This window comes from Tenebrio molitor, chromosome 1 (assembly GCF_963966145.1).
Source record: "Tenebrio molitor chromosome 1, icTenMoli1.1, whole genome shotgun sequence".
NCBI lineage: Eukaryota > Metazoa > Arthropoda > Insecta > Coleoptera > Tenebrionidae > Tenebrio > Tenebrio molitor.
The window spans coordinates 3,924,243-3,943,642 of NC_091046.1; the positions used below are offsets into that span (position 1 = coordinate 3,924,243).

A 19,400-nucleotide genomic window follows, 5' to 3' on the forward strand; every position below is an offset into this window, starting at 1 on the left:
TTTCGAGGACTGAAAGTGGAAATCCCGGCGTGTCTCGGCCACTGTTTCTATTATTGCGTCGCTCTAACTTTCGTGTTTTCGTCCGTTTTTCTCCAAGATCGGGGCCGTCACTTTCGACCTACCGAATAATTCGTTTTCGATTTTGCACGATACCGAAACAAGTTCGAGAATGTCTGGTGCGCGATTAAAATTTGCAAACCGCCGCGGCATCAAACTTTATGTTTACCCTCTCCTCCATTGTATTTTATTTGATAAAGTTGGCGAAATTGGGTTAGAGCCGACAAAAAATTTGTTTCTCAGGATGCCGTCAGTCTTAAAAATAAACAGTCATCGGAAAAACATGGTCGCTATAAAATATCAACAGAACTCGGCTGACATTATTGTCGGAGGGAAATGACCCGTTGGTTGACGACGTCTCGAAGAAGTTGATCGTTTGTGGGTCAGTCAAGCCCGGGTTCGGATCGGCGTCGCGAGAAAAATATCCGGACTAATTTCGCAAATTTAATTCGTCAGGCACCTTCGGGTCACGGCATTCGTTTTAATTTCGACCCACCGGGCAAACTTTGACGAGAAAAACTAATTAAAAACAAGTAAAAACCGAGCGGGCCCGTGGAAAAACTAGAAAGCGTTTCAAGTTTTCAGAGTAATGAAGAAAATTTTTGACAGGACCTTTCACGTCTCGAAGTGTAAAAAATTCACAAACTCCTCCTCTAATACTATCGAGTAAAGTTTAAATCGAACAAGAAAATGTTCGCTTTGTCTTCGTTTTTTTTCTGAGCCTGATAAATATCGCAATCTAATCATCCTCGCTTTGTAATGGAGCGTTTGTATGACTGCATGATTTAATTAATGGATTAAAACCGGTGAAAAAGTGTTACGATAATGAAAACACTTTTTACAACGGGCGAGCTCGTGCAGCGCCGAAACGTACTTTGTTTATTTCAGCGGCGCATTCCTCGGCGCTGAAATATCATTACCGATTCTGTATCTTGCGCCATTAGGGATAATCTTAAAATCGTATATTCAGCTAGAATGTGGCGGAATGTGATTGTGGCGAAATAGAAACTGTAAATAAGAAGGAACTTAGCTCGAGAGGGAGGAAAATCGGGAAGACCATGACCATAAAGCTAACTGACAATTATCTCCCTTCGATCTAACCTTTTCAAAGGGGGTCTGTTCTCCAAAGCTGCACTTCCTCCGCCAGGAAATTGGTATATTACACCGTCCGCATAAATTTTTATTAGACATAATTGCCCCGGGCGAAAATAGTGGCCCGCCACCGTACAATAATTTACCCTTATTACGCGCAAATTCCGGAAAAAATAATTAACTGCCGTCGGTCTAAATTCATTTAAATTTTCGAGCTCCACTCGACTCACCCATATTTATGAGTTGGCTACCATTGTACCAGGACACGGTCGGAATGGGCTTCCCTCCTGGCGCTTTGCACGTCAGGATCACCGCCTCTCCTTGGTTCTTCTCTTCCAGCTTCGTCGATTCGTTCACTTCTTTGTCGTTGTAGGTCAAAATGACGTCGGTAGGTTTGACTGGAACAAATAAATAAAACTCTTGTACTAGCGGTTTCGGTCAAGTTTCGTTTTAATTAACCAATCGTAATTAGATGCATTTGCATCGGATCGTCCAATTCGAAACTAATTTCTGTTAGTGACAACTTGGAAACGAACTTTTTTCGTTCGACGTAACGAGGGATCGAATTAAAATAATTAAAAATAACAGTTTAGCGAGTTCCCGAGATAATAAATAGCGGTCGGGTAATGATGATGCCTGAGACAAATATTTGTTACGTGCCGTGTATCTGGAGTTAATCAATCATCACCCGGCGCCTCCACCAATTTGTTGCGGAGTTCCCGATTAAAACGTAATCTAATGGTAAGTAACCGCACGAATCGGGAGCACTTAGTCCTCATAAATCATTGGTAATTGGCAATGGCTAATCGTAAATCTTAATGTTTGTCTATAATGAAGCTTAAAATCTTCAGTTCAACTCTGTAAACATTATTATCGGCACGAAACAGGTGTTATCGAAGGCCGCCGTAACTGCACGAAATCGTACCAAATCATAATGGGATTCGTCGAACGTGAGATCCACCAGGATAAATTTCTTATTTGAACATTCATTTCCTCGGTCGGATGTTACGTGTGGCTTTTCCCATTTGGAAGGTTCCACTCGGTAATTATGAAAATTATTTCGTACGAGTTTTATTCGTCGGCACCACGAATCTCGATAGCCGGAAAAAAAAATCATCCTTTGGAAACTGATTCATCCGAAAGGAAATTTTTTCTGGAACAATATCTACATTCGACCGCAGGCAGTTTGTGCTTCACCTTACCATATTTGGTTCTTTTAAAACACACGATTTTTAACAAACAACGAACAATAATAAGTACCACAATCCCTCGTCGGAGAAATTAAATGCAAAGAGACAACATGGAAAAAATCCCCCTTCAATTTTTTATTTTCTGTATGAATACAAATGGCCCGAGGCTCCCTCATCCGCGAATTCGTTTTTTCCTTCTAACAACATTCACAAAACGCCCCTTCTTATTTGTAAATCATTTCTTCCACCTCTTCACCAACAATCTGCGTCAATGGGAGTCGACTTAAACTGACGGGAACGGTGTTAAATGGCTGCACTTGTACAGTCCACCTACCCTACTTATGAACGTATTTATTTTTGTGAAATTAATAAATACAAATTAAGATACTTTTTTGAACTCACTACCTTGAAAATGACATTTTGCGACCGCATAGTAGTGCGGGAAATCGATGTTCGCGCACTACTATGCGGTCGCAGGCCACTTTGAAGCACTAGTGCGCCAAATTGACGTTCGCCCACTAGTGCGAATGCTTTTTGGATGGTTTTGTAGCACTAGTGCGAGAACGTTTTAAACTGACCCAGTCATGCCAAAAAAGCCCAATTTACACACGAACGAGTTGAATACAACGTTTTTTTGTTCGACGAGCCTCTTAAACACCCCAAATCGCTTAAAAATCTTTAAAATTAGCTTGACATTTCATTTTGACAAATTGTGACACTTATCAAAATCCGTCCACATAGGAGAAAATTCTCAAATTCTGACAGTGTCGAACAAAAAAATATTGCGAGAAGACGTATTCGACACATTCGCGCAAATGAAACACTCGCTCCTTCGTAGCTCGTGCCTCAAATAATGCCCAAAAAATGTCTTCTCGCACTCATTTCGTAAATAACTATTATCCCAGACTAGTTGAAGTTTGCAAACATGTTTTTTTGAACGTCTGTGATGTCCACAGGATCAAAACTACAACCTGTGTCATTTTACAAAGCTCCTTATCTATCAGCTTCAGCGTTTCCTTGTAAACTAGTGTACGCTGCTTTTTGTCAAACATCTCGCTCTAAATAACTGATTAAGTGTGCCGTCCCGGGGAAGTCTCAAGTTTTATCTAAACTGTTAAATAGTTGCATCTTTTCTTTACGTGAAAATTTGAGACGTTTGATTTCTCGCCGTCGTTTAAATCAGAAGAATTTATCACCTCCGTGCGAAATGTTGGTGCGTTTTTAATTAAAACGCTCTCTGAATTTTACCCGGCTTAGGTAACTGGATGGAAACGGTGATCGTGGCATAATTGGATGGAGCACACAGACTCTCATACCGCCCCATCTTCCACAATGGACTGCAAAGTGGTGCAAGCGAAACGGACTTGATGGCTTCATTTCAGCGTTAAATACGGGGTATCATGGGCATCCGCGGCCATTCCAATTATGCGCCCAGCAGCAGACGATGAATCTTCGTTTAATCGTCTGCAGACGGACCCGGTCCTCTGCCACCGCCGCCACCGCCACCGCCGCCTTTATTAATAGGTCTCGTTAAGAACGGCGGCACGAGCGACGGGATCCACCGAGAGGATCCCCGAGTTATGGGAAAATTTGGAACGAGCATGGTGGAGAAATTCGCGATCAAAATGCGTTTTCTTAATTTCATCGATGATTGTGCAATTCGGAGAATGATCGAATGGTAACGAAGTTATCTCCACGGAGTAATCGTCCTTTGTACTCGTACATTGGCAAATAATTCGGAAATCGCAACAAATTGCAGGGCGGAAACTGCGGGGGCGATTAAACGGGTAATTAAGGGGAAATTGGTACAGGTTTGAACGTCAGGGAACAATTTGTCCCTGTACCGGAAGGAAAGTAAAACGCAAAAACCTTTGGAAACAAACATAAAAAAGAATCCGTAAATACCCCCAGTTTGGTTAGGGATATTTATGTAATCGTATTTTGACTTGTGTGATCTTATTATGGTTTTTTAACGGTTGGTTGAGTGATAATAAAGATGACACAACCTCATCAAAGCGCTGATATATCCCATATATTTTTGTGGAAAGTTTTATTATAAATGAAACTGCCAAAAACATCTATATTTTGCTTAGGGTAACTTAATGTTGAAATCTCTATAAAATAGTCTTCCCGTTCGTCTAATAGACCCCCCCGAGGCTTTCCTTCCCATTAAACTTTAATAAGTTTGTTCAAAAATACGGGCTCAGATTTAAGCTTATTTTTATGGATCATCAATTTGTTATGAAAACGTCACTTTTACGTCATCCATCGTGACAACGTGCGGCCGCAACGGGCACGAGAAAGGCGTCACTTGTCCAAACACGTTGCCCAAATAATTACCAAATGATGGAAACGTACCGTCCCACGGGCGTTACCCATCGCGAAAACAAACACGCGCCGAACGCAAAATCTGTTTACCGTTTTTAACGAGTTCTTTTCGAAATTTGCCAACTGTTTTTTGATGCATTTAGTTCGACGATGTCACCGATCGAAACGGGAATTCCGCCAGAATGGACTGCCAAAAAATAAACTCATGCAAAGCGGCGTTTTCGGCTCCATTCGGAGGGCATCAAACTGCGAATGAAAACTTTTCATACTTCCCGGAAACGGGTCAACCGTTGTTAAATTTCGGACTAAATAAACCGAATTCCGGCCCCGTTTAACATGTGCTTTCGCAGCGATTGTCCCCGCCGACTTAATGAAAGCTCTTCCAACAATGCAAAATGGACATCCGCCGACGAAAACAATCCCCCGCATTGTCGGGACGATTATCAGTCAAAACAAAAAGCGATCGGGTGGGGAAAAGCGCGCGCCGTTTGATTGAGATCCCATTAGTCGCACTGAAAGGAGGCAATTTTCCGGATTCGGAAAAATCCACCGGTGCTTTTCATCGCATTCGGAGCTCTTGTTTAATTTCATTATATTCCCCGTCGGCTGGTTTCCGCCCGTTTGGAATAATAAAATGCGACATGGTGTGTCCGTGTGTAGTATTGGCGCACGGCCAAACTAATCAGATCATCCACTTTGGGCCCCATTTGTTTGCACTGTACTTCGTCGGCTAAGTACGACAGGTTTTTGTTGACCGATGCCGTGTCGTGCCGGGCGAATGTGTGCACAACATGACTGACGAAGATATCGCCGAAAGGGGAAATAAGTGGCTCGCGATGACCTGTCTTTCACAAATACGTCACCCCGGGCACTCCGGGGATCTGCCGTTGCCGCGGCAGGGAAGGCACTTCGCAGGGGCTCCAGGCTAAGTCGTACGACAAACACGGGAGCAAAATGAAATGTTTTTTATGTTATGGCGAAGGTCGGATCACGTACGAGAGCCACTGGTGAGGTCGGAAGTGAACAAGGAAATGAATTTTTTTTTCAAGTTGCGGGACTGTTATTTGCCAAACACGGGTTCCCTTGAAAAAATACTACAATCCGAAGTCGTCATTTCGTCGATCGGATGTTAAAGAGAAGATGGATCGAATTAAATTAATGACGAAAGGGAAGACGACACCACGGGCAAAAACTTTGTTGTCTTGAAGGCAAAAATAAACAAACGAAACTTGTTTAGATGAGGCTTCGTAAAAATAGAATTAACTGTAGTGACAGAGCTGAAAACGAGTAATTTGTAACCGACGACAAGAACGGTGAATTTCTCTTTTCCTCGGTTAAACTTAAATGAATATTTTAAAGTGACAGTAAGGAAAGGAAAGATATTGATTGTTAGTTTATTATTAATAATTATAATAAAAATCAATATTCTAGGGTGTGTCGTTAGACGATAATAATGTCTCAATTAATTGTATGTAGCTAACAAACAGTAACTGTAATTATGGCGTACTATGATTATTGAGAGATAATAATAACTGTTTTCCCGACAATAAAAAAAAAGGTTACAAGTACATATTTAAAACGAACTACTATCCGATAATCTTGACACCAAATCGTGCAATTGGGTAGATACAAAAACACTCCACGCTTCTAAATCCACTAGGCGTTAAAAGCTCACGTAATTTTGTAAAAATAAATACTACTTTCCCTCAATTGATTTTACGTTTTTGTCTTTCAATTTTTTTTGTTTTCACTTTCATCCTTTTTTATACTGTACAATATCTTTTTCGTCTATTTTCTTTTCGTGTCCTTCCTCTATCAACAATATTTGCTCCCCTTTTTTTTACTATTTAAAAGAAACTTCTTCGTCATTAATAAATCACATATTTCACTTGACTTTCCCCTTTAATTCTCTAACTTCAAGAAGCTCTGTGTTTTTCTCTTTTGGTTCTCATTCTATGTAACTTGCTTTTCTGTTCAAAATTTATAACTCAACAATTACCCACCTTTCTTATTAATACATCATTGACCATTCATAACCCCTTACATTTACGTAATCGTAGGCGAGACGTTTTCAGCTCTGTTAAATACGAATAGATATGTGCTTTTTGTATTTACATTTCGAATAAGTATTTGGAGTTTTCTTTCGTTATATTTTTTGAACTTTTATTAACATTTCATATTTTATCTAAATTAACAAAAGTTAAAATATTTACAACGAAAGTGTGTAGGATGTCTAATGGAATCTTTGAAAGTTTATAAACACAGAAAAATTTTAATAAAAATACGGTGAAGCTTATTTTTTTTAAATGCTTCCTTCTACCTTCAACGGTAAGATTATTTTGTTCGATACCTCCCTTGCAACTGAGTCTGTATCCATAGTTACCAGTGGGTGAAGGTTTCACTTTCGCTCACGCATAATTGAAATTCGATTTTATGAAAAAAAAAAATTGTATATTGAAAATAATAACTATAACAATTCATCATTTTACATAATTCATCACAATGACAGCCACCGAATATGTCCATCGTTAGTACAACTTCCTGAAGGATTCACTCTTGGTCGGCCGCTTCCAGTAAAAATTGCAAACATCGTTTCTTGAAAAAGTTGCTGCTTTTTTCTGATAGTTTCTACATTTTGTTTTCAAAAAGGAGGTGAGACTGCTGAACCTGTACCATTTATTATATTAAAACAACTAATAGCTTATTAAAGAACGTCTTACCAACGTTTTGAAATACAAACAGTGTACTCTTCAACATTGAATACCGCGACCACGCTGATGTAGCTCTCATCTTTTTAAAATATGCCATCAAAATATGCTAAAAATAACTACACTTTGAAAACACATTTTATATCTTTATGCAAGCTGCTTTGTTACGATTTTTGTGACGTGCAACACGCACGTCCTTTTGAAATTTGTGTCATTTTTTGACGCAACTAAATGTATTAAGATTTTCTCGGCGCTCTCACAACAAAGAGTAATTCTACCGAAATCTCTATCGTGTTGTAAATTTTAAGCAAACAACCATCAAAACGCGACCCTTCCGCGGATTATTCTCGGCGTAATCGTGAAACCTTCCATCCGAGAGGATTCGCCCGACCCCCTCGAATCTAGCAGATTATATTTAGCGGGTGCAGCTTCACCTAGATTACGTACACTCGAATCGGCATAATTTATTAAAAGCCGAGCTTCGCCGTGAATTACCGACGGCATCGTCTTCCGCCGTGTCCAGAGAATGCCGTTTCGGCGGTGCGAAATTAAATTCCACTGCCAAGACGTTCGCACCGTTCCAGGTCGTCCTTTTTGCCGCCCCGGCTCCTTCCTCCGGAGCGGGGAGAGACGGTCGGAGAGGCCTCGGAGCGGCGCAGACAACCGCTTACGGTTACCAACTTTAATTACGGAGGTGTCGCTAAATTCCTGTACACAACCGTCTCACTCACCTGTCCAAAATTCGCGCGCTCCAGCCACTAAAAGCACTATTAAGGGGCTCTCAAGACTCGCAAAAGTCCGAAACTCGGTTCGGGGGGTAATTAATTACATAGACTGTCACGGTGTCGTGTCGGTACATAAGTGACACGATGGAAAAATAAAGCGGTCGATGGAGGCTTTGTTAGACGACAAAACACCTAATAAAATAGATATCACTATGGCAGTTAAAGAACGTTTTAGCTACGGGACATAAAAATAATAGCTACACAGCTTTTTATGTTTTTATCCACCACTCGGGCTGTTGAAACGGCCGCCGGGACAAGGAACAACGGATATCGACGAACAACGACACCGATTTATTATGCCACGCCTGTCTGGTAGATTACCAAATTCAAAATTGATGTCATCGCCGGATGAACAATTTTCTTTGCGTTTTGGAGATTTCGCCGGTCCGGATTCAAAATTCGAAGCTTTAAGCTACAATGTGCGACTCAAAACAAATTACGTGAAGACAAATTATATTGCAATTACACGTGCTTCCTGTTTCCAAGTGCTTTAAATGCACTCGAGTACTTCCAAGTTACGGGAAGCTACAAACCTAGACTAGTCTAAAGTTGGATTTTAAACTATAATAATAAATTTACAACGGACTGTTAAGTACACCCTTACCAGTAAATCCCCTTAATTTGCGTCTGTTACTGCAGACGATATCTTCATTTTACATTTCGCACATCTATCTCGCTTTCGTTGGCGTCGCCCCGTTAAGACCGAACGGCCGAAATGGAAACCGACCGACCCTCGTCGTCGTCGTCTCGCCGAAACACTCTGTCGACGACTTTTTCGCCCCCGGAGTTGCATATCGAGACACGAATCACAATAAAATATAACTTTTATCTGTTCGAGTAATGTACCGGCGTCTTCTTAGTCCTTGCTGTTTTTACAACATCGTAAAAATACACGTTCTGCTTGTAGATAAATCGGCTAGATAAGCGTCGCCGGGCGTACCTGAAATTTAATTAAAATTTTCCTCCGAGATATAAATTTTCGGTCTAAAACGGCGCCTTCTAATTGTGCCGAATTATTTTTAACGCTGGAAGTTGAACGCGACTTTCGTCATAAAGGCCGACGAGATCGTGTAAGTTTCGTCAGCTCAATGGACGGACTTCATTTCGAAATTTTAGTGCCGGCAATAAGAAATCAAATGGAAATGGTAAATTGTTGTTTCAAGCTATCGTCGATAATAAATCTTTAATCTAACTTGATCTCGGGAAAGCAAATTTACTTTAAACTTATACCGCGATCCGTTCCAAACCCCCGGAATATTAGATTTATGGCACTCGGTGCTCGTTTGAGCCTCCCACACAGCTCAAACTTCTTTAAGCGAAAATGTTATAGTGGCACTTTTGGTGATTCGGTATAAACGGTACGCTCGTTTTTACAATCGCCGGAACACGTGTCGCAGGAAGTTTACATGACAAAATATGTAATTTCAAAAAGTTAAAAAAAAAGAGCTACCGTTTTTGAGCGATTTTACCACCAACAGAAACAAATAGACGGATGTCGTTATTATTTGGCACATAGTTTAGACGATACGGATCTGAATCCTACAGGATACTCGTGGAAGATTTTTAGAAACCGCCTGGGACCAGGGAAAAGTGCCAAGTTATTACTTTCGCCGGAGAAGTAAATACTGCTCGTCCTTCTTGGCTCTTTTAAGCCTCGGCAAACTCGGATGAAATCAAATTTCGGAGGTGTATTTTTCACGGATTCGTGGGCTCTTTTAAAATTTATTTCATATAAAATAATTTATTTTTCGGCATAAATATATCGAAAATAATATTGTCGAGATGTTCCTTTCAGGTGGGTCTCGTGCAAGAACACGCTCGAGTTGTGCTGGAAGGCAATATATTAGGTTGTCTTCTTTGGTAGGCGCATATTAAATTATGTGGACTTCCTCCAGCCATAACATATTTTATGCTGAAGTAGATCACTTCAACAAATCAAAACGCCCTCGTATTAAACTTCCGAAAGTTTATACGGCAAGGAGTATCGCAGGCAACAATATGTTATTAAAAATCACTCGGAAGAGGACCGAATGATTTTTATTAGAAAACTTCCGAGTCATTTCCATTTATGTTTTATTACTTTTGTCCGGATTCGTATCCTCTTAATCGATCCTCTCGGTCCTTTTCGTCTTTATTTTAAACAGAGCAGCCGGTCCCGGTTTAATCTGCCGAATCGGAACCAAGACGTGCGTGCCCATCATGTGAGAAATTGAACCGAGCAAAACTCCGCTTTCATACGTCGCCAAATTTAATTAAATAATCCTAATATATCAGTCGTGCCTGTTAGACTTAAACTAACTTGAATGGATGTGTGCTCTTAAACGGATTAGTCCCATTTCATCATCTATTTCCAATTTAAACTTATCAAAACTAGATGAGATAACGTAACGCGGCAACATCCTGCACTTTCGAAATTCATTAAGGAAATTCAAGGTCTTCCGTGTCCGAAATTCGAGCAAATGTGGAATAAAATGTCGGAGAAAATGAGACTCCGGCTCGGGGCGAACGCACAATTAGGACAAAGTGAGGAATATTGAAAATCAAGTGGGAAGATCTAACAAGAGAATTTGCGAAGTGCTTGACCTCGTTAGGGGCGCCTCGAGAAATGCGATCTCTCCTGTTTTCCACTCGGGACGTTTGAAAAAAGTTCCCGGATCGATTACGAAAAAAAATTAATAAACACGAGAGTCCGGGTCGTTGGAGTTCTCGATTAAAGGTAATCCGACGCCGCTTAATTATCATGTGCACGAAATGGTAAGTTTCGGTGTAATTAAAACTTTACGAATACGTTTTATTGTCCGTTTTAATTAAAATGACAAGCATTTTGATAAGGGCAGTGCCGACGTACGCCTCGGAATCCTCGCAAAGTGGAAAGCTCGGAGACACTTTGCGCAACTCTCGCTCAAACATTAAAAAAAAAAATTAGAGGACGATAAGAAAAGTTGTTTGTCCAACGAACCGAACAGGGCGAAGTGTCTGAGTTGACGGCAACAACCAAAGTTGTTTCGATCGACTTTAGAAGCCGCACTTGTTAAAGCCGAACATTAATTAGCGAAACACGAAGTTTTAATGGCGTGGTTATGAGCTTCGAAAAATTAAAATTATACGTCCGGGCTGCAGGGAAGGCGTTCACCTCGTCCGCTTCGTAGTGATCCCAAAAATATTCTTTCCATCTTAACATTTCGGTTTAATAATGACGAAATAAGGAATATCATTTTGACTGTAAGCTTGCGTACGACGCGGTCGGCTGAGCGCCCGCCTTTAACCAACAGAGCGTAAAACTAAAACGAACCACTCACTTGTCCGAGCTTTCGTCGTGGTGTTTGGAGAATTGTTTCGGCGGCAGTTGAGTCTTCTTGATCGTCTTCATCTAACGCTCGGCATATCTCACTTATTTCAATATCGGGTCAAAGGACCGAGTCGGCAAACTTTATGCTTCAGCATAATTCCGGGGGTCGCAATTATGGGAACGGTTAACAGTAGTCAGTGTAATTAAACCGCTTGTGTACAGTTGCCGAAATGCTTTCAATAAAATTCTCGCCACCGAGAAGAGCACCATCCTGGCTTCCTCTTCAAACCGTCGGGTAATAACGCGTGGTTTATTCGTGACAAGAGCACACTCCCATTCGGGAATATTAACAATAAACTCGACACACTGGAATAATTATAATCGTTATGTGTAACGTTGAAAATGACCAGATCTGGCGATCAAATTTGTAAGGAACGTTCGATTTATTACCACCCCTCCCGTCATTTTTTATGGATTATTTTATTTTAAATTTAGCGTCGCGATCGAGCGTCTCCGGTTCCGATAGGAAAAATGGAGTCTGATCGGTTTTTACGATACGAACTGATTAGATTTCGTTCTGGCTTGTTCGCCTATAAATTCTCATTTAACGAGCCGCCACTTCGAGTACAAAATGGTGGTGTGCCGTACAATTCTTATTCTAAAATTTAACGTCCGTCCTTAAAGCGTCCAATAAATTTTTGCATGGCCTAGCTCGTAAAACATTTTATATCAGCAATTCACTATTAGTTACACGAAAAAATTTATTACAGTTTTTGGTCCACATTTTTATGGAACCATATAAAATTCGCTTATGTGGCTTAAGTGACAAAAATTTATGCAAAGACCGGATGAGAAACGGCACAACGGATGCAAAGACATCCATAAATCACTAGAGCGTTAGAAATATAAAATGACTAATGAAAAATATACGTCGTCGAAAAAACAACTGGATCTCGCCGTGAGAAAGGGAACCCGACTCGATGTGCTTTTTTTGTAAAACAAGGACGGCAAGGAGCGGCTCGCTCGTGCAAAAAAATTTAACGAACGATCTTACGACTTTTTCGGGATAATTAGATAGAAGAGGCGACGCGACGTCAAATCAAAAATTTTCATCTTTTCAAAGTTCCAGACTGCACTCGACACTTACGTCTCGTCGAATCTATGAGTGTTGCTGAAGAAGTCAACACCAAGTATAGGTGACATCGTCGTGACCTGTCGCTTCGACTGGCAAAGCAATTTTGTTGGTCACGAAACACCGGTCGACACTATACAGGTGATGCATGCTTTTATCAATTACTCGGAATAGTTGAGGAAATAGTTAGTCTCTTGAGAATTGTTAACTGTCCTGGCCATAATGCGAACAGCGTCTTGCAAAATGTCTGGCAGCTCGGCGTGTAATATCGTCTTTAGTTAGTTTGCTCCGAGTCATTTGTCATGCCTATGCTGCCATTTGGTAATTAGGAGGAAAGGGTCCTTGCGCTTTTTTTCCATTAGCACGAAAAGACAAATATTAATTGGCGGATTAATTAAATTTAAACTTCAATCTCTTTAATTTAGTAAAACAATTAAGACGAATCCGGAGAACTCGAACAATTTATCAAATTCCACACTCGCAAAAATTGTTTCACGAATGAACGAATACTAAAGCGGGACAACAAAAATTGGCTATTTTATGAATATCTTTGAAAAAAGTGCACCCGGCAACACAATCTTGACGTTCTGGACGAGCCCACAATTTCCCAAATTCAATTTTAACAATAACGTTAACGTTGACAAAGAGAATTACTCTGTACCAGATGTATTGTTTACACTTTGCTATTAAACTTTTCCTTGAAAAACTTTTAAATAAGTTTGGTTATCGTTCGGTGTCTGGTTAGAAGTATAGATTAGATAACAGACTTGTTACCGAGAGAAAAAAATCACTTTTCGAGCTCTCTTTGCTGGTAGCCGTGTTAGGAGGGTGATTCTGTCGGCCCCCCGGGACTCTCGGGCCTGATTAAAGTGCGAAGGTGTTACATATTGTTGCAAGACCCATTGTTCTGACTCCATAAAAGAATTCCTCTCGCCATTACGGCGTCGCTGCTCCGGCTGAATCCGCGAAAATAAAAAATATTTCAGGGCGATTACACCGCAGCAACAATAACGCGAAGGAGCAGGCCCAGAAGTGAGTCGGAAGAATGTGGGTCGTTTGTTTCTTCTTGTGCCAAGATTAAAAATGCAGTCCCGGATATTATTAAAGATTTCATTGCCACCCCCGTACGTATCAGATAAATTCCCCTCTCAGCAATCTCCGCGAGAAAGTGTACACCTTGCACATTCGCAAGATCATTCCGGATGAGACACGGTTCCCTCTACGTCGGAGGACGGAAAGAGCGAGGATCGTGTGTCGTCTGCAATCAGGACGGGTGAAGGACTAATGCAATGCATATGTTGTTTTCCGGGATCCATTTATGCCGGTAGAACGGAGCGTGTCGAGTTAAGTGCACAGTGGAGTCGGCTCCGGCCCAAGAACTAAATCAGATTTTGTTATTCGTTTGTGGTGGTCTTGACGGACCGCGGTTAGGCGCCCATGTTTTTTTTTCCGAAAAGAAGCGAGGTCTCGACAGACAGTGCGAGTTAAACTGGGAAGTCATAATTTTTGTTTCGACAACTTTCCGGAATAACAACATCAACTTCTACAAAACGATATACGTTAAGTGGAATGAAACATCAGGTGTTCTAGCTGACGAAAGGTACTTGGGGACATTTTTTAAATTGCACCAAGGCAAATATTCTCCGCAGTGTACGCTCGTGGATCGGTCCGGAAGGTCAAGGTTGGCTCAAAACAAACTTTGGACAAGGGATCTCCGAGGAGTTGTCTGAAATGTGGAAATATCGCGCCTAATCAACCTGGAAAATGTTTCAACAAGACGACCTTTACGGCTTAACTCTTCTTGCTCGAAGTAGAGCGATCAATTGCAACTTATCTTTATTTCTACCTAGCACAGTGTAGGCACAATTCTGGCATCAGCGAACGACCACACATAATTCAACGTTACACTTCCGGTGTTTGTACGATCATTATACTATTATCGCATTACGCGACTGTAATGCGGAACACTAGGATCAGATTTAAGCTCCTATTAACAAAATTAATCTGTTAATACCGATTTCCATCCTTCATCGAGGTGAAAATTTTCGTAGAATGGACGTTAGTCCGAAGAACGTAACATATCGACGCGATTCAAATGCCGGTCTCGTCTGGAAGTTCTCTGCGAAGCTTTTGAGTGCATCGTCGTTTGCAATATATCCTGACTAATTCGGCTGAATTTGCAATGGTAATGGAAAACAAACAGAACGTCTAACTGTCTGAGTTACTCGACCTACGTCGTGCAATACACGGGGCTAACGCCAAAGGATGACCTAATTAGTGGGTAATGAGTGGTGTCTAAACTGCCGGCTGGTGAGCTACATTGAGGGAGTTAACGATCAAAGGTTGTCTCCGTTATTGCATTTCCGATAGATCAAACATAATACCGTTTAGCAATTGCATTACGTGTTGAGGCGCATACCACCGCTATATTTCCTTTTCGAAATTGTGCCATAAATTTCGGACGCAATTACAATCGCTCGACCACGTGATGGCTCCGAATGCCAACACTCGACCAATCGCCGTTATTAAAAAAGAGCGCCGACTAAATCTTGACGTTTTATTGGCCCGGAATGTAGCGGTTCGCAACGCGGCGATCTGATTGATCAAACGTCTATTTTCTTTGTCATTCGTTTAGTTGTCGCCTCTTCACGCGCAGAATTCGTCGTCGATTTTTTTATTTTATTTTTTTGTAAACAACGTCCCTCGAATAAAAAATTACTTTTCGAATATTAATTAATCGGGGACGCTATTATCCACACGATCGATCATCCATCTTCATCATCACCAAAACCGTCCAGATTTGAAAAACTGTCTGTCAGCCCTGTGTCAATCACCTGGAATGCATGTGACACGAACAGATTTATTGACCAGGTAACACCGCCAAAACCGCCAACAGTTTTCATTTTCGACGATATCGTTCCGATAGCAACCAGTCGTGCGGGCGGCGACGCGCGACACCCCCCACGAAAACCAACCCCGACCGAAGTAATTCCGCGTATCCGCCCGAATTTGCAACGCGAAACTTCTTACGTACTGGTGGAAAAGCAGAGAGTAGCTCCAATTCAATTTACATGAATAAAACTCGCGTTAAGTGCCGAATCGTAGTACGCCACTAATTGGCTCCGTGCTGGGGGAAAATTTCACTTCTTGAGGCGCAATCCCGGTCACCCCCCGATCCCGAATTCGCAATGCATCTCTGTTGACGCAAATTAAATAAATGAGACGAGTAAAGGGGATCGAGAGTTTGACGATGTTGTTGTTGGTCGCTCAGAACCCGGAAGCGGAAGGGGATCGTGAACGCCACTCTCTGATCTTCGACGTGATTTACTATTTTTATTTGGGCTCTTCGCGCAGCTTGGTCACCGTTGAAACCAGGGAATCAAAAACCGCAAATCGAGATAGAATAAAAATTATTATTTAGTATTTACTTTAAGCATTTGGTGCCCCCAAAGGTGATTGCGTATAGAGAAAGGTCTCCCTAAAGGCGTACGATCTAATTATTTTGAGCCTCCAGGTGAGGATGTTTAATATTGACTACAACCAGTACTGGGGAAATATGATTCATCAGTTTTATTTACCAAAACTCCTCATTCATGTCATCCATTGATCCAGCTGTAGAGTAGGAAAATTTTTGCTCTTCGTCTTTGTGTTTTTTCGAGTACACTTTATTAAGTTTCAAGATGGGTTGTGAATGTTTGTCAAACTTTGACCACTTGACCCTCAAAACAACGATAAACCCTGCGATGGATGGTTTATTTCCTAATAAAAGTCAGGAACCTACTTCTATGAAAGATTACACGTTCAGGAACGACATATGTTGCCTTATTTGTATGCTTAATCACGGCCTCAGAACCGGATCGATGGCCACTTCTATTCTATGGCGCAACACCGCTCAACACACCCCATAAAGAATGAAGAATCCACTCTGTTCGACGTATCTCCTCGTCCCACGTTGTTACATCCGCCGTTACAGTTTTTGACGCTTAATCGGCGAACGACGACGACGTTTAATCCCTGCAACCTCTCTGGATGTTCAGGAAACAAACATATGCGCTGCGTCGTCATGTACAAAACCGCAATCCCAGTCAGATTGCTGAGAATTTACCAGTTTAGTTCATTTGGTGTGAGATTGTTTCCTCCATCAAGTGCATTACGGTCCTGTGTTGCAGCAGCAGCAGTGGTGGTGGTGGCGGCGGCGGCAGCTAGGTCGGAGATTACTCTGTTTCGTTTATTAAGTCCTTACAACGGTGATGTCGCATTTGTACGGATAAAAACTTGCCTCGAGTTTATGCTGATGTGAATTTCCAACGAGCTCCTGCACTACACAACGTTTTCAGCGGTTTAATTGAAAACGAAACGTCCTGCTGTCTGTCACGACGAAATTACGGCGTAACAATCTGGACCCCGGGCATAAACACGCGGTAAAAATCCACGTCAGTCATTCTTGTGGGATATTTTAATTTTTAATTACACACTGGCAGGCTTTCCAGGTTTGTTGCTGTTAATGATGTATACTCCTTATCATGGAAAATACAGAAATAGTGAATATATTTTGATGAAACTTGGTACAGTAATTGGGTCTTAACTAAAGATAAAATGACGATAATTTGCAAGATATACCTGAGGAAAATAACCGTATCTTTTAGATTATGCTCATTTCTTTTTATTCTTGACGATCAGTTATCGCAGCATTTAAAGTGTGTTAATGCTATACTATGCCTCGAGTACGAAGACGAGCCCATTAGCAGCACGTAACTCAATTTGAAAGAGGCCGCATTATCGGAATGCGAGAAGCAGGTCTTTCCTATAGGGCAATCGCTCATTATGTGGGATGAAATGTGGCCACTGTGTTACGGTGTTGTCGTGCCTAGTTTTGAACACAAATGTTATTAGAATTTTCCATCGTTTTATTTTAGTTATGGCCCAATTATTGTACAAAGTTTCATCAAAATATGCTATTTCTGGGTGTTGCATTTTCCATGATAAGTAGTATATTTTCAGGTCAGATTTGTCCTCGTCTCCGATCCGTGACCTTATTTTGACCATGATTTGATCATGATTTGGGGGATGTTAAAATGTAGATCCGAAAACGGAGCCTTGAGGCACATCCCTAGTGAAAGATGTTCCCTCCTATTCAGTGACATTCCGTTTTATTCTTCTTGTTCTAGGTATTCTCGTTTTAGGATTAATTTAAAAAAGAAAGTTCGGATATGTAATAATTGCTTTTGATGAAGGAATTACAAGACCTCTGACAACATATCATAAAGATGGTGAATCTTCCTGCATAAGCCGTTAACGTTACGTTTTATCGACATGTTTGTTTTTCTGTTTGCGAGAGGTGAAAAATCCATTCCCGTTTCATTCAAAATTTCATTCTTCAGATTCACTCGTCAGTTTTTGTGTTCCTCTTAAAAAAGTAAAAAATCCTCTCTCGATTCATTTTTGTGGTGAGGTTTTGATTGTACACTTTGGAAGCGGTTAGTTTGTGTTAGTGGCCTTTTTCAAGTGGGATCGATGTTGGAATAATCACGTTTACACGAGAGATAATTCGTGTTTCGCCGCTCCAAAATCGAACAGCGGCTAGTGATCACACACGTTAACGCACCGTATCACAGACATATTACGTGTTATGGTAACATGGTGATCAGATTAGTCCGATGCATCTGCTTATTAAATTGAACTTCTAGGCAATTTTGATTTAATTGGTACGACGCCATTCGTTCGGTAACAAACCATAATTGAATTACCGACAAACATTCTTCCCCTTGGGTCGAAAAAACACCGGAATTTGAATTTTTGCGGTAACTCATCATTAGCGTAGAGTAGTTGATCAGGGTGTGGTTCTGTAACTCCCGTTTGAGACTCAAATTCCCGTTACACGAGTACAAACATGAACCTAAAGGGTTCTTAACGGGACGTAATATCGCAGCAACGAGGACAGACGGTGGTGCAGCACGCAATATTGCTCTTTAGTTTTCATCGGAAACTCTATTCGTATTTACTTTCACGGCAGAAGAGCACTCTTCATGTATGAAATAATAAAACGGCAATCTGCAAATCCTCCGGACTCGAGTGGTAAATACAAAAGCCCTCTTAGTGCAACGTAAAATTCTGTTTCAAATTACGTTGGCTGCGACTAACTCCTCCACTCCCCCCTCAGCGTACGTTTTGTGCTTTATGGTGGTCTCGTATTAACCGCAAGCTCAGATGCGAACATGAGGCAAATGCAGTCGGAGAGCACTCCTCCGAACTGAACTGTTCGGCGATTTTATGAAGACGAGGAGGTCTCGTCGAGAGGCAGCGAGATTGTGTTTGGTTAATGTTTAATTATTTGGAGCGAAACGGCGGCACAGTCCTAATTTGTAGTAAATTAGGTAAATTTAACTGAGAAACGAAACACCTGTAGTTGGCCTGATGAAGACATTAGCAATGCATGCCGGAAAGAATGAGGCCGCCGCAAACCGCCAGCTCACCGAACCTGATTGGCCCAGCGCAAGTTTGTTTAGGTTAAGTTTATTTAACTTGAATAGTCGCGGCCGGGACCAATATTTATTATAGAGGGGGCCAAAATCAAAGCGGAACTACTCCACGATCGCCACTATTTACTTTCACCCTTGCCAAAGCAAGCGCGATCCGTTTTAAGGCATCAACATTTGAGACAGCATTTATTCCCATGACGTCCACCTCGAAGAAAATGAATGTTCCAGGTGCATTTACCACACCAAAGAGCATCGACCGATATGAGAAAGCCGTGCGTTTTTCGAGGTGAGTCAGCAGTGGGCAGGTGGAATTAGGAGAGATAAAATAGGTGTCTGGTGT

At 41.3% G+C, this 19,400-nt stretch overlaps 1 protein-coding gene across 4 annotated transcripts in view; it reads right to left on the reverse strand.

The window, feature by feature from the left end:
* The window catches only part of nrm (neuromusculin), a 242,354-nt gene that overhangs the window by 38,090 nt on the left and 184,864 nt on the right, over nucleotides 1-19,400 (reverse strand). For all 4 annotated transcript variants that reach the window (XR_011161798.1, XR_011161817.1, XR_011161847.1 and 1 more), the window contains exon 4: nucleotides 1,380-1,547. Coding sequence is in view for 1 of the 4 variants with exons in the window: in XM_069057101.1 (XP_068913202.1) it covers nucleotides 1,380-1,547 (168 nt within the window). In the remaining 3 variants the exon portion in view is untranslated. The remainder of the gene's footprint in view (nucleotides 1-1,379; nucleotides 1,548-19,400) is intronic.